The sequence below is a fragment of the Amphiprion ocellaris genome, chromosome 12, assembly GCF_022539595.1.
Source record: "Amphiprion ocellaris isolate individual 3 ecotype Okinawa chromosome 12, ASM2253959v1, whole genome shotgun sequence".
Classification (NCBI taxonomy): Eukaryota; Metazoa; Chordata; class Actinopteri; family Pomacentridae; genus Amphiprion; species Amphiprion ocellaris.
The window spans coordinates 1703337-1720276 of NC_072777.1; the positions used below are offsets into that span (position 1 = coordinate 1703337).

The following is a 16940-nucleotide window of genomic DNA, read 5'->3' on the forward strand; positions in this document are numbered from 1 at the left end:
CATACTGAGATGTGGTTAAATCTGGAATTATTTGACATTTAATTGATTTTGCACAGTGCTGTACTCACTGCTGTTGTTTCTGTAAGAGGCCTTCTTCTTCTTCTTCTTCTTCTTCTTCTTCTGAGGTTCCTGCTGCAGCAGATGAAGGTTGAACTCTGGGTTTCAGTTACTGTCGAGGGGTAAAAACACAGAAAACCACTGAAACTATATCTAATGGTGCATTTCCTTACATTTGTTTTGCATTTCCTTACATGTAAAAAACTTAAAATAAATGTCTCGGACAAACGAAACCTGACATTTTATGGTATTTTTTTGATTTTTTATTATTATTGCTGCTACATTAATTTACATACAATCAAGTGTCAGAATTCAGTATTTGCTGTTTAAATTCACAATCACAGTTATTAGAAAGTGCATTCATGTTCATTCACTCGGTCAGCATTGATAATAAGGCTACGAGAACATGTTAAACCGGTTGAAATCAAGTTATTGCTCCATGTTTTCATCCACAGATGCCAACAAACGTTCTGTAAGATTCTTGATTTAATCTAAATACTGCAAAACAGAACTAATACTGTCGCTTTGAGTCATGACATTGGGACTTTTAGCACCATTTCAGACTCAAGTAGCTTAAAACTAAACATCCAGGTGTTTCATTTTGAATTTTCTTAGTGACACATCCTCGCAGTTGACTACAGCTGCTGACTCCTCTGAGCCAATTTAAATAGTCTGAGAAAATTTGATGAACGCAACTTTATACATCATCAAACTGATAATCCAAGTCACTGTATGTATATTTTTGACCCAGCAGATATAGTTAAATTTCTTATTCAATTCGGCTTCAGAGTCAGCAGCTGTAGTCACCTGCAAGGTTGTGCCATTAAGAAAATTAAACTCTAAATCCTAAAATCTGATAATTGAAGCTGCTTTATGTATATTTTTGACCCAGCAGATTTTGTCACGTTTGCAGAAGACCTTTAATAAATCTATGAAAGAATCAAAACACATGATTGTTTTTTGTGACAAAACAAAACCGATACTGTTGCTTTGGGTCACCATGTCGGGAATTGGGTTGGGCAGTTTAAAACTGGACGTCCAGGAAGAGGCGTTTCGTCTTGAAGTCAAGGGTGAAGTCAGACAAAAACAGGGTGGAAGATGGATCTAATCCAAGTCTGTAATGTTTGTGTTAAAAGTCTAATGAGTGGATCTAATGGGCTCTATTCAAATTGGCTCAGAGGAGTCAGCAGCTGTAGTCAATTGTGAGGTTGGACTGAGGATGAGGATGAAGTCGGGCGAAAACAGGGCTGAAGATGGATCCGGTCCAAGGTGGACTAAAGTCTGGCGTCAGGTGTCGCCTGGAGCATCTGGGGAGGGATTTTCCCGGCTACAGCGAGCGAGGACGGAAAAAGAAACATCAGCTCGATGTCTGTCGGTGTCTTAAACACTAAACAAAAGCTTCCTCGTTTTTCTAGAACCATCTCATCTTACCGAGCACGTCTGCGGTTCTTCTCACAGCTTCTCGGTTCACTTTGTACTCGTTCTGCTCAGACCTGTGATTAAACAACAGAATCTCATCACGAGTCGTTTGGCACCAGACGGCTTCTCAATCACCTCAGAAAATGAGCTTAAAACCAAACAGGTCTGTGGAGCTGATCTCATTACTCACGCCCTCAGCTTGGTGACGGCCTGAAGCCTCCTCAGAGCCGACAGGACGTTCTTCTGGGTGTCCGAGGACAAGGCTTCGTAGGTGTGAAGCTCACCTGAGAGGGAAAAAAAAAACACAGATTATGGAGGTTTTCTGCAGAGTTTAACATGTGGAGATGGTTTCTGACTTTTTAATTTTACCTGAGAGGATGAGCTTTGTGGCAAACTGTCGCACTGCAGGTAGAAGCTGCTTCTCTGAGAACACCTGAGGTCCATCTTCACAAAAAAACCTGAACACAACCTGAAAATACAAATGCCTTTATGAAAAGTTCAAACAGCATCTTCCAGTTTCACAAACTAAAGCTTTAACGAGGAAACATCTACAATAAAAGTCATTAAAAGTTGTTGAAACGGGAAGAAGGAAGCCTGTAGTTCCTCTCAGGTGACATTCAGGTGTTTGTTTCTTAGCCTGGATCAGTCAGAAGGTCTTCCAGGCCACTAATCCGACCCAAGAAATAGTTTGAGTTCAGCGCAAACAAACATATTAATTAGTGGGATTTAGAGGTTCCTTTAGGTCACAGTGAGTCGGAGCTGCTTCAAAACAGCTTCATGCTAAACATCTTCAGGCTTCAGTTTAACCAGAGGAACAAGTTTCCATCCACTCTGGAAGTCCATGTCTATCATCTCAGTCTTTAGTTTCCAATGACTCCTAGAAATCCAAATTTTCTATGATGGAAATATTGAAACACATGAATCTTAGTCACTAATAGTTTCATAGGTTCATTCAAGGTTTTTGGGAAATATAAAAGAATCTACTTAATCAAAAATATACAAACAAAAATGTTAATATTTGGTTAAATTTTTCCATTTTCGCCTTAATTCGGTTCTTCTGGTTTCAGTCTTCTGGTTTATCTTCAACTCCTTTGGACAGAATTTGTTCAGTTCCTCTACATGTGTCGTCTTTCAGACTTGGTTCTTCAGGTTGTTGATGGGTCTAAGGCAGGACTTTGGGGAGACCAGTCTAGAACCTTCATTCCAGTCTGATGGAACCATTTCTTTACCACGTATGATGTGTGTTTGAGCTCATTCTCTGGTTGAAACATCCAACTGTGTCCAAGATCAACCTTCTGCTGATGGTTTTAGGTTTTCCTGAAGAATGTGGAGGTGATCCTCCTTCTTCATTATTCCATTTACTTTGTGGAAAGCTCCAGTTCCACAGAGCATGATGCTGCCACCTCCATGCTGGATGGTAGGTTTGATGTTCTTGGGGTTAAAAAAGACCCGTCCGAGACAGTCTGAAACCAGTCCTAGAAAGGTCTAAAACAGCACCAACATCAACCCTAAACCAGTCCAAAACATGTCAAGAACCAGTAGAATACAGTCTGAAACCAGTCCTAAAAAGTCAAAAACCAGTACAAAATCAGGACCAAAACTAAACCTAAACTACTCCTAAAACAAGATCAAGACAGTCTGAAAGCAGTCGGACCTACCATTAAGCATAATTGTTAATTAATTGTAGGTTTGGTGTTTTAAGGGTTAAAAAAGTGTAAGACTCACCTAAGACAGTCTGAAACTCATCCTAAACCAGTCCCAAAGAGATCTAAAACCAGAACCAAAATCAAACCTAAACTAGTCCAAAGAAATGTTCAGAGCCAGTCAGAATACAGTCTGAAAGCAGTTTTAGAAACAGTCTGAAACCAGCCCTAAAAAAGTCAAAAACCAGTACAAAATTGGGGCCAAACCCAGTCCTCATCCAGGACCAGATCCAGAGTAAAATAAATCCTAAACCAACTTTAAATCGCATCCAAAACCAGGAGAACCAAGACTGAATCCAAACATTAACCAGTCCCAAGAAAGTCCAGAACCAGTCCAACATCCAGTCTGAAACCAGTCCAGAAGCACTTCTAGAAAGCCCCAGAGCATGATACTGCCACCTCCATGCTTGATGGTAGGTATAGTGTCCATAGGAGTCAAAGATAAACCAGAAGATTGAAACCAGAAGAACCAAACTGAGGTGGAAATGGATAAATTTAACCAAATATTAACATTTCTGTTTGCATATTTATGATCCGTCAGTCATCGCTGTAGTCAATCACAACCACTCAGGAGAAGTTAAGAAAATCTGAATGGTAATTCAAGTTGCTGTATGTATATTTATGACTCAACAATTTTTGTCATATTTCCAGAAGAACTTTAATGAAACTATAAATTAACCAAAATTCATGATTGTTTTCGAGACAAAGATTCATGTTTCAATGATTTAATAGAAAATTCAGATTTATAGAAGTCACTGGAAACTGATAGTGAAAGACTGATGTGATAAACATGGTATTTATATCTTTACATGTAAAAGATGCATATAGTCTATATTTATCTTTATTTTTATTCCAGTTTTGTGTTTCTTGTGCATCTAAATTTTGTGAACTCATGACTTGTTTATGATGCATACTGGGGTGGAATTTCTTTCTATGAACCTTGAGTTTCTTTTACTTTTTAAAAATTTCAGCTGCAATCTGACTTGCAAATCCAATGTTCCAAAAACAGAAAATAATCCCAGTGAGACAGGGAGGTTGCAGTACCTGGTATGAGTCTATGAACGGCTGCAGCAGCTTCTGCAGAAAAGATAAAACCTCCAGTCCTGAATCTGGAACCGTCACCTCCTGATCATCGATGTTTACCGCTCCACACTTCTTCAGGTAAAAACATGCCTCCTCAAAGTCCTGCAGGACAGAAACATGGACTCTCATCTCATAAAATCCATAAAAAACATGACTGGATGGATGAAGGAGCAACAAAACAACATCAACAAGGAATCATCTGGAGGAAAAACACCAACAGGATGCATGTTTGTTTATATGTGAAGGAAATGAACAACTTCCAACCTGATTTTTTAAACTCTACATAAACTTTATTAATGATCAGAGTTTTATCTTCATACTGTGAATATTTTCAGAGTTAAAGAGGTGAATCCAAACTTTATAATTTGCTTTGTTACTTTTTCCTGACAAAAATCAAAACTTTTGTCAGAGTTTGTTGATGTTTTTGCCAGGATTTTCTGCCTTTTCTTGTGTGTTTGCAATATTTTTGTCGTAATTTTGACTCTGTGGTGGTTTACCAGCATTTTTATGGCGAGTTTTTGTCTTTTTTTGGGTGATTTTGCTTCTTTTTGTCATAATTTTGCGTCTTTTGTGTGTATTTGGTTTATCAGAATTTTTATGGTGAGTTTTCATCCTTTTGCAACGATTTTGCAGCTTTTCATAGTGATTTTTGCATGTTTTTGTGGTGGTTTGGACTCTTTTTGTCATAATTTTGTCTTTTTGTGTGCGTTTGCAGCTTTTCGTGATGACTTTTGCATGGTGCTGTGGTGATTTTGCTTCTTGTTATCATGGTTTTGTCTCTTTTTGTGCATTTGCATCTTTATGTGGTGTGAGTTTTTATCTTTTTGCAGCAATTTTGCAGCTTTTTGTGATGATTTTGCTGCTTTTTGTCTTAATTTGGTGCCTTTATGTGTGCGTTCGCCTTGTTTTGCAGGGATTTTGCAGCTTTTTGTGGTGATTTTGCTTCTTTTTGTCATAGTGTTTTTTGTCTACGTTTGCATCTTTGTCTTTTTGCGGCAATTTTGCAGCTTTTAATGCGCATTTTTGCATGTTTTTCTTGTGATTTTGAGAAGAAAAAGTAACAAAGCAAATTATAAAGTGTGGATTTTAACTCACAGTATGAAGGCAGAACTTTGCTTCATTAATAAAATTAGTGTAGATGAAGAATCAGGTGGTTCTGAAGAGGTCTGAGGGGAACTTTGTCCACATTTACGTCGTGGTTCTTAACCCGCTCTGCAGTCTGTCAGCTCTGATATAATCTTCATGTTTGTCCTGAGCTGCTGAGACTCTTCAGGTGAGTCTGTTACCTGAGTCGACCTGCCGGGGACGAAGATGAACTCGTGGGAGAAGACGTCCTGCAGGAAGCAGAAGAACCCGAGCAGCTGTTCTGTGGACGGATGAGAGCGTGGGTCAGGATGGGTTCGTTCTGCGGTTCTTCTGCTGCGACACCTACTCACCTCTCCGTCGGCTCCGTGTGACGTTCAAAGCCGCCGCCAGCATCGCCGGACGTACGAAGACGTGCAGCGCCTGGTTCCTGTAGGACGCCAGCATCAGCACCGCCGCCGCCGTCCGCATCACGCCGTCCTCCGAGCCGATTGGACGCCTCCTCTCTGGCTCCTCCCCCTGCAGCAGGTAGACACGCCCCCTTCTGCGCTGGACGACAGATCGATGCAGGGCGGCGGCCGACGTCATGACGTCTGGATCGGAGACGCTTCCTGCAGAGAAACGGTTGGTTTGAGGTTTGACAGAGGCGCTGGTCGTCGGGGTCGTCTGAGGATAAAAGACTTTAAGACAATAATCTGAGCGACAGCCTCTAAGTGAATCTGAACGCTGGTGCCAACTCACATTCATCTAATCTGTCTGATCTCAGACCAGGTCACAGAGGCCAGCACTGGTCTGTATTTACTCTGCTCTGAATTAACTCCACCTGCTGCAGGGAGACATGCAGACGCCACCTACTGGAGGGGAAATGAAGGTACAGAGGGATGAAAGAGTTCATATTCTGCAAATCAGAGGGATGAAAGAGTTCATATTCTGCCCAAATTTGTCTGGAATGATTCAAAAATTGGCCAAAATGACAAAAAAATGTGTTCAAACTATCTTCATTTGTTCAGAAAGGGTCCCAAATTACTCAAAGGTTTTCCAAAATCACAAAAGAAATGTCAAAAACGACTTAAAATTTGTTTGAAATTAATTAAAAGTTGTCCAAATTACATTAAAAATTAAGGTTCAAAATGACAAAAGCAATTTCAAAAGGCCCAAAACATGTCCAGGATGAGTCAAGAAAAATTATTCAGAATTTGTCCAAAATGACTCAAAACATGTTGAGAATGAATAAAAAGCTGTCTGAATTACATAAAGAAAGGTAAAAAAATGACAAAAACTACTTCAAATGACTCAAGAAAATGGCCAAAATGACTGAAAAATTGTCACAAGTGACTGAAAATTTGTCTAAAATGATTGAAAAAAATAACCAAATGACAAAAACTAATTTCAAAATAACAAAACATGTTTAGAATGAATTAAAAGTTGTCCAAATTACATTAAAAATAAAAGATCAATATGACCAAAACATCTTAGAATGATTCAAGAAATGTCAAAAATTACTGAAAATATTTCCAAAATGAGTCAAGAAATGCCAAAATTATGGACAAAATGTCCAAAATGACTTAAAATTAGTCTGGAACTACATAAAATTTGTTTAAAATAATTCAAAAATAAAAATAAATACAATTTTGTCTAAAATGACAAGAAATTGGTCAAATGACTTAAAGAAATGTCAAAAATGACTTGAAATTAGTCAAAAATGACTCGAAACGGGTCCAAAATGACTCCAAAGTTGTAATAATTTTAAAAATGATCAAATGACAGAAAGGTTCAAAATGACAAAAACTATTTCAAAAGGCTCAAAACATGTCTAGAATGAGTCAAGAAATGTCTAAAATTACTGAAAAAATGTCCAAAATGACTCCAAACTTGTTTAGAATGAATTAAAAGTTGTCCATATTACATAAAAAAAGCTTCAGCGTGACAAAAACATGGTCCAAAGTTGTTCAAAAACTGTCCAAAATGACAAAAAGCAACTTCAAGTTCCTCAAAACGTGTCAAGAATAATTCAGGAAACGTAAAAAAAGACTTAAAATATGCACAAAAAGACTTAAAATACGTAAAAAATGACTTAAAACATGCACAAAATGACTTAAAATATGTCCAAAAAGATTTAAAACGTGTACAAAATGACTTAAAAATTGCCTGGAAATATTCAAAATTTGTCTAAAATGACAAAAAAAAAAACTGTCCAAAATAGATGAAATCTTGTCCAAAATGACTAAAGAACAATTCAGAATTTGTTCTTACTGAAGGTAGAAATTTATTTTAACATCAAAAATGACAAAAAAAAACTTGTCCGCAATTATTAAAAAATGTCTAGAATGTTTTAATAAACTACAAAATTAATCAAGAAACCTAAAATGATGTGAAATGTGTGCAAAATGACAAAAAGTGTTTAAAATAACTTCAGTTTGGTATAAAAACATGTTAAATTCCAGTTTACAGGCACAAAAATGCAGCTCTGTAACAATCGGAAGGAAAACAGGAACCAAAAAACAGGAACCGGACTCTCCTGATCCAATTTAAACCGACATATTATTATTATTATTATTATTATTATTATTATTAATATTATCATTAACATTATTATTATTATTGTTATCATTATCATTATTATTATTATTATTATTATTATTATTATTATTATTATTATTATTATTATTGTTATCATTATCATTATCATTATTATTATTATTATTATTATTATTATTATTATTATTATTATTATTAATATTATCATTATCATTAATATTATTATTATTATTATTATTATTATTGTTATTATTATTATTAATAATATTATCATTATCATTAATATTATTATTATTATTATTATTATTATTATTATTATTATTATTATTATTATTATTATTATTAATATTATCATTATCATTAATTATTATTATTATTATTATTATTATTATTATTATTATTATTATTATTATTATTATTATTATTATTATTATTATTATTGTTATCATTATCATTATCATTATTATTATTATTATTATTATTATTATTATTATTATTATTATTATTATTATCATTATTATTATTGTTATTATTATTATTATTATTATCATCATTATTATTGTTAGCATTATGAGACCCACCAGACCAGCTGAGTCGAGCTCCACAGTCCACCGCCAGCCTCCTGCTCCACACGGTTCCATCGCTGAGCTGCTGCCAGTCCAGACCGTCCCCCGTCAGGACGTGGACCGGGTTCTGCAGCAGCTGGCAGCACATCAGGGACCAGGGCCCGATAACAGAACCCTCCTCCTGGAGCCGGACCACCAGGTGGGCCAACCAGCTCACACAGGCCTGGACGTCTGCAGACGGCTGCTGGGGAACATGTCTGGAGACGAAACACGCTTTTATTGTGGAGGTTTAGAACCACAGGAACCAAAAATACAAACACAGAATGACTTCAAGTCTGTCGAGAATGATTCAAAACAGGCACAAACTGATAAAAAAAATATTTAAAATTCTTTAAAATTAGATCAAAATGACTCCAAATCTGTCCAAAATGATTAAAACGTGATGGTAGACATTTAATTTGCATAAAAGAAGTTATTTATCACTCTGAAGGAAAGAAGGAATACTACTACTACTAAACTACTAAAGAAATGTACAAAATAATTCCAAGCTTGTCTGGAATGATTCAAAATTAGCCAAAATGACAAAAAGTGTGTTGAAAATTACAGAAATTGTTCAGAATGACTCAAAAATAGTTGAAAATGACAAAAAAAACTAGAAAGCTAAAGATTTATCTTTACTTTATTTAAATTTGCCATAATAGTTTAAAATGTCCAGAATTATTCAAGAAATGTCAAAATAAATCCAAACTTGCCTATGATGATTTAAAAATTGCCCAAAATGACAAAAAATGTCTCCAAAATGACTCAGAAATCTTCTGAAATCACTATTATTTTTTCCAAAATCACTAAAGAAATGTTCAAAATGACTCAGAGCTGCTCCAGATGATTCAAAATTTGTACAAAATGTCAAAAAGAAATGTAATAAATGACAAAATATTAATATCAGTGGTTGCCCAAAATGACTCAAAGCTGTCAAGACAATTTCAAAATAATAATAATTTTAAAAAACATGTCATAAATGACTTAACATCTGATCAAAATGCATCATCAGTTGACCAAAATGTGTCCTAAATCACTGACTTTGTCCAGAATGATTCAAAACTGGTCAAAATGACAAACGTTTGTCCAAAATGACTCAGAAATGATCCAAAATTACTTAAAAATTGTCCAAAACCACTTGAAATTTGTGGAAAATCACTAAAGAAATGTCCAAAATGACTCAAAGCTGCTCCAGACGATTCAAGATTTGTACAAAATGACAAAAAAATTAATGACTTCAGATTTGTCAAAAATACATCAGTAGTCAACAAAAGTTACTTGAAATGTGTCCTATGTGACTAAGAACCTGTTCTAAATGATGCTCTGTGATCGTCCAGAACGGATTTTATTTTGTCGTTTTGGTTTTATTTCCTTTTGTTTTCCTACCGGGGCCTCAGGTTGAAGCGGCAGCGATCGATTCTTCCTTCACACAGAGATCGGACCGACAGAGGACAACCGAAGTTCACAAACATCGAACCAAAGTCCTCCTGGAGGATTCTGGTGGCTTTTAGTAGACCCTGGAGGAGGACACACATCTGTAAGAACATCTGGAAGGAGGAAACACATCTGGAAGAACACCTGGAAGGACTAAAACAGCTGGAAGAACATCTGGAAGGACTAAATTTGAATCCCGAAGGAGGAAAAACATCTGTTAGAGCATCTGGAAGGAGGAAAAACGTGTCTGAACATGTGGAAGGACTAAATCTGAACCCTAAAGCAGTAAAAACATCTGTAAGAACATCTGTAAGGACTAAAACATCTGTCTGAACATGTGGAAGGACTAAATCTGAACCCTGAAGGACTACAAACATCTGGACATCTGGAAACGTGAAGGTCCTGCGGTCTCCCGGGGCCCTGAACGCACCGCGGTGCTCTCTCGGGGCTTGGGGACGCCCAGCAGCTCGTGGGCCAGCAGAGATTCCTCCAGGACTCGGTCGTAGCTGACGCTGATGGGAACCAGCGTGATGTCGAACACTTCTCCTTTGAAGAACGGCTCCAGGACCATGTGCATCATCCCTGGAGACACAAAAGCTCTGTAACGTCCACATTTAAACATTTCATCTGTTAAACATCAGCTGATTTAGGGTCTCAGGAGGAAGAACGGCTCCGTATTTTCCAAAAATCTCACCCAGCTTCGGCGTCAGAGATTTCAGTGTTCGGCTCCTCAAACCTTCGACGTAAAACTCGAACGGAGCGAATTCTTTCTGCAGAAAGCATCGGAAATTATTATTATTATTATATATGTTATTTTAGTTTCATTATTTTGTCTTTTAAAAGCATTTTGATCATTTTATTATTTCATCTTATTTTAGTATTTTGTCTTTTGAATAGGTTTTTTCATTTTATGATTTTATTTAATTTTAATTATCTAGTTTTTGAAAAATCTATTTAATAATTTTATTTTCTAATTTAATTTCAATTACTTAGTTTTATATTAGTTTTTTAAAAATTACTTTAACATTTTATTTTTTAATTTATTTTATAATTTTATTTAATTTTAACTATTTTCTCTTTTTAAACTGTTTTATCATTTTATTATTTTATTCAATTTTAATTATTTAGTTTATGCAATCGATTTTATTATTTTATCATTTTGTCTATTAAATACATTTTATCATTTTATTATTTTATATTATTTTAACATTTTCTATTTTTAATATGTTTGATCATCTTATGATTTTATTTAATTTTAATTATTTAGTTTTTAAAATCTATTTCATCATTTTAATATCTCATTGAATTTTAATTATTTAGTTTATCTGTTTTTAAAAATCATTTTAACTTTTTATCTTTTAAATATATTTTATTATTTTATTTCAATTTAATTATTGTCTTTTTAATCTGTTTTATTATTTTAACATTTTATCTTTTAAAGCTATTTTATCATTCTACTATTTTAATTTTAACAATTTTCTCTTTATTTACCTATTTTTAGAATTCTATTATTTATTTTTAGTTTATTTATTTCGTTTTTTTTTATCATTTTTTAAAAATTATTTTAACATTTTATCTTTTTAATCTATTTAATCATTTATTTAATTGCAACTATTCTGTCTTTTGAATCTGTGCTATTATTTTAATATTTTATCTTTTTAAGCTATTTCATCATTTTATTTTATTTCATTTTAATTATTTTGTTTTTTAATCTGTTATATCATTTTATTATTTAAACATTGTCTTTTTAATATATTTCATCTTGTTTTATTATTTTATGTTATTTTAATCTGTTGACTTTTCCATTCTATTCTATCCTGTTCTATATTTCTATTCTATATCCATCTATCCATCTATCCTTCTTTCTCACCCTGATGATGGTCCTGACGTACTCGGACAGGACGGCCCAGTAGAGTTTATCAGAGCCGATGGATCGTCGGATGAAAAAAGCTCCAGAACGTCTCAGAATCTCTCCGACGATCTTCATTCCTGCCAGAGCTTCAGGGAGACAAACGGAAAGTCAGAGTTTGGAGCCGATAATCGATGGATGATCAGCTCCGATCCGGTAGATACTTGCGGATTCCTGCAGCGATGACGGGCACCGGCAGGTCGAAGGCGAACAGGATGTAGGAGATGATGAGGAAGTCGACGTAGCTGCGATGGTTGGGCATCAGAACCACTGGGTTCTCCTGGACGGCCTGCTGGAGCTGGAGGGGTAAATATTTAAAAAATAAATCAGAAAAATGATCCTTTTAGTTCTTTAACACACAGAAAATAAGCTCCTCAAGTCCAGAAAACACCTAAAATAATAATGAACCAAACTTTATTATTTAAATAATAATTTCATTAAAAATATAAAATAACAGGAATAACAATAAACTCAGGAATAAGAAATGACATTTTTTAGCTTTTAATCTATTTAAATTAATATATTTAGCTTTTAATATTTTATTCTATTTCAACATTTTGCCCTTTATATCCATTTTGTCCATATTTTATTATTTTATCCGAGTATTGTTGCCATTTTTATTTTAACCTAGCTTTAATTTGTTTCTGTTATTTTGGCATTTTATTTATTATTTTACTTTATTTTGAGACTGCTTTGTTTTCAGTATTTCATTTTATTTCAACACTGCACTTTAAATCTATTTTATCTCCATATTTATTCATTTAATCTGATCTCTTTTATCTATTGTATCATTATTTTAACATTTTTAAATAATTATTAAAATATTTAAAAATATATACAACAGATTTTTTAAAAATCTTATTTAATTGTGCATTTGAATAATTTGTCTTATTAGTTTATTTTATCTAGTTTTATTTTGAATTAATTCTGTTATTTTGTCTTTTTAATCTCGTCTTTTTTATTATGTAATTTAAATATTTAACATTTTATTTATTTTATTAAATTCCTATTATTTTATTGTATTTTAATAATTTGTCTTTTTAACATGGATTATCTAGTTTTACGATTTTGAAAAAAAAGTTTTTATTCTGTTTTACCATTTTATTATTTTGTTTTAACATTTAGTCTTTTTGGGCTGCACAGTGGTGTAGTGGTTAGCACTTTCACCTTGCAGCTAGAAGATCCCTGGTTCGTGTCCCGGCTTTCCCGGGATCTTTCTGCATGGAGTTTGCATGTTCTCCCTGTGCATGCGTGGGTTTTCTCCGGGTACTCCGGCTTCCTCCCACAGTCCAAAAATATGCTGAGGTTAATTGATTACTCTAAATTGCCCGTAGGTGTGAATGTGAGAGTGATTGTTTGTCTCTGTATGTAGCCCTGTGACAGACTGGTGACCTGTCTAGGGTGTCCCCTGCCTTCACCTGAGTCAGCTGGGATAGACTCCAGCCCCCCCATGACCCTAGTGAGGATTAAGCGGTGTATAGATAATGGATGGATTTAGTCTTTTTAATATATTTTATCTAGTTTGTATTTATTTATTTAGTTTTTATTACCTTATTTTAAAATGTTGTCATTTTTGTCTAATTTTATTTAATTCTTATAATTTTATTGCATTTAAATATTGTTTCTTATTAGTCTATTTTTAATTAATTTTATTATTTTGTTTTTTTAATCTTTTTTAAAAAATAATATGCAATGTTAACATTTTATATTTTACTTATTTTAATTCTTATTATTCTTTTTCATTATATTTTAATAATTTGTCTTTTTAATGCAGCTTTTCTAGCTATATTATTCTTTTCTTATTCGTTTTTACCATTTTATTAATCATATCATTATTTAATTATTTATTATTTAATTTGAATATTTTTAGCATTTTAATGATTTAATTTAAAGATTTTGCCTTTTTTATCAGTTTATTTTATTTTCATTTTATCTCATTTTTGTTACTGCATTTAATCTATTTTATCTACTTTTTATAAGAATATTTTAATATTTTGGCAATTGAACATTTCTCTTTTTATTCAGTTTTATTATTCTGTTATTTGAACATTTTGTCTTTTTAATCTATTTTTTTTAAACATTTCGTCTCATTAGTCTAAACTTTGACCCAGTTTTTATTGTTTTATTTCCTTTATGAGTTTTTCTTTCTAATCTTTTCTTATCTGCTGTTTGCTTGGTTTTATTATCAGTCAAACTTTGAGCTGCAGTAAAACTGGAAGAAAGTTCAGATTAAATAAAGTTCAACTGTTGGATCGTAAAGATTCACTAAAACTAAAACTAGCCGCCTCAGACAGCTGGACTCATGAGTGTTGCTGAGTATTGCTGGATATTGATGGATACTGATCGGGTATCGATCGGGTATCGATCGGTGGTGACCGTGTTGAGTCCGTCCATGTTGATGAAGATGCTCCTGAAGAGCTTCTTGAAGACTTTGGTGAGGGTGAAGGCCATCAGTCTGATGAATCCCAGCTGCAGGTTCTGAGACATCTCCTCCAGGATGCTTCGAGCGTCGCCCATCACCATCTCCAGCGGCGACCCCGTCTCCACGGCGACCTGCGGACAGAGGCGGGACACGGCTGAAGATGCGGCCGCCGCTCATTGGTTCCCGGTTGCCGGGCGGACTCACCTCCTTGGCGACGTGTCGGAGGAAGAGCGAGTCGAGGACGGACTGGCGGAGATCGGAGGAGGAGACGGACGGCGCCGGGCAGGACGGAGGGCTGAAGGTCCTGAAGGTGAAGCCGAGGTCGCTGCCATGACGACGCTCCTCCAGAACGTCCACCAAGTCCTCGTCATCGGACCGCAGGACGACCGGATCCCTGAACTGGACCAGGAAATAAAACAAAAGCAGTTTTAGCAGAAATAAGACGAGAAAAAGATCGATTAGAGGGAAAGAGATGCTAGAAGGAGAAAACTAGAGGTTCTGTGGGAAACTTGGAGCATCAGACACTACATTTCTGACATTCTGGTGAATTTCTATACAACAGAAGAAAGAAGAAAACCTCTTTAGTTTATTAAATTTGAGAAACAACATTTGCATGTTTTATACGACTTTTAATTTGACAGTTTGACACCTTTAATAGAAATTTAACTCAATAGAAAAAACGAGTTGGTGTAAATTATGGAAATTTGGAGCATCAAACATTACATTCTTTTTCACTTTTCTGCACAAATTTGGGCTTTTTCTGCAGCAGTTTATCAACTTTAACAGCTCAAGATTTAATTTCAGTAAAACTTCTGCTCAGGACGTTTTTCTGCACATTCAGAACAAATGGACCAGTTTAATACGCTGAAGGAAAAGCAGTAGTTTTTAATGTCATTCTTTGATGTTAATGAATCTCTTTCTTCTCTGTGGAAATTTACACCAATAAATGCAAGTAGCAGCTCAGAGCCTCAACACTTTTTGTCCTTTTGGATGAATTTTAAGCCAATTTCACAAAATTTTTAGTCATTTTGGACAGTTTCTTAGTCGTTTAAGGGGGATTTTTTTTTATCCATTTTCACTCATTTTTTTTAGTCTTTTTGGACAATTTTCAGTAATTCTGGATGAATTTTAAGCCATTTTCATTCATTTTTTAGTCATATTGAAGAATTTTACCTTGTTCTGGATCACTTTCAAGTTGTTTGGTCAAAGATCATCAGTTTTGCCAAAGAAAACCTTTTGAGTTCCTAAACTTTGACAGAAAGACATTTGACATTCAAATGTGCAGATTTCAGGAGGAAAGATGAAGCTAGGAGCCCCAAAATATTTACAAAACTTGCAAAGAAACATGAAAAAATGATCTTTTCTTGTCTTTTTCTTCAGCACATCAAACTCTGTCTGTGAAATGAGCAGAAGTTTGAGCAGAAATGTTTCTGAGCTGCTAAAGTCCAGAAGTTGGTGCAGAAAAATTCACCAGAAAGCAGAAAATAAAGCATTTTGAGGCTCAGATTTGCATGTCAGTGTGTTTGGAAAGTAAAAATAAAAGTTAACGTTGGTTTAAAACAACTTTAGTTTCATTTTTATTTCCAATCAGGCTCATATATTTTCATCTTTACGTGTTTTACTGGTCTTTAAATGTGATTTTATTGCTTAGAAATGTCATTTAACCCAAATTAAACGTGTTAAAACATGAAGTTTATGGAGGTTTTTGTTGAGCAGAGAGCAGAGAAAATGTTTCCAGGAGGTTAAAGTCTGAGGATTAGAGACTCAGCTGCAGGAAGGAGAGCTGCAGAGTTTCACTGTTTCTGAGCGGCAGGAAAACAAGTTCAGGAGAAGTTAGAGGCTTTGAACGGATGGAGAAAGCCTTAGAGAAGACAGACAGACAGACAGACAGACAGACAGGTAATAAGAGACAGACAGGTAATAAGAGACAGACAGGCTAACGACAGACAGGTGTCCTACCGAGCCGCTCATTTCTCCTGCAGGTGTTTTTCTTTCTCCACGTTTCCGCTCTGAAGCGACCAATCGAGGCTGCACGTTCCGGAAACTCCTCCTGCAGCGTGAACGCGCAGCTCCGTGACCTACAGTAACCTCGGGAACAGAAGGCTCGTGCACGGCGGACAGAACCAAGCACAGAACCTTCAGAACCCAGAGAACCCAGAGAACCCGGCATGCTCCGCTCAGTCTGGACGAAGCAAAGGAAATATTGACGGAAATGTGTGCATAATTAATGACGTAATGTCTAATTTGCATATTTAAACATTAAACGTTAGAAAACTCCAAAAATAATGATCTGAGTGTCAGTAATAATCTGATGAAGTTTATATAAATAATTATTGATCCAACTGCTTTAGTTACACTGTAATATATATATATATATATATATATATATATATATATATATATATATATATATATATATATATATATATATATATATATATATATATATATATATATATATATATATATATATAAAAAATTAAGGTTTATTGATCCCTGAGAGGAAATTTACAACTAGCAGATACAAACCAACATTAGCAGCTGCAATATTATAGCAATAAATACCAATAAATTTACATTTTTCTCCAAGATTTTCCAATACTTTTATTTACACTCGCTTAACATTGCTCTGTTGAAAAATCAAAGCTATAAATATCAGTTTTAGCTCCAAATAAACCTTTGAGGTG

General features: G+C 34.6%; 1 protein-coding gene across 1 annotated transcript; it reads right to left on the bottom strand.

Moving 5' to 3' along the window:
• Positions 1-297: 297 nt before the first annotated feature.
• Positions 298-16430, bottom strand: gnpat2 (glyceronephosphate O-acyltransferase 2). The gene is made up of 16 exons (XM_055015880.1): positions 16213-16430; positions 14458-14652; positions 14208-14384; positions 12000-12129; positions 11793-11920; positions 10617-10692; positions 10353-10504; positions 9875-10005; positions 8465-8706; positions 5699-5956; positions 5549-5628; positions 4224-4364; positions 1846-1945; positions 1667-1760; positions 1489-1550; positions 298-1384 (listed from the first exon to the last, which is right to left on the bottom strand). Exons 1-16 carry the CDS (start codon positions 16222-16224, stop codon positions 1332-1334), a joined length of 2031 nt encoding a protein of 676 aa, XP_054871855.1. The 5' UTR covers positions 16225-16430; the 3' UTR covers positions 298-1331.
• Positions 16431-16940: the final 510 nt, after the last annotated feature.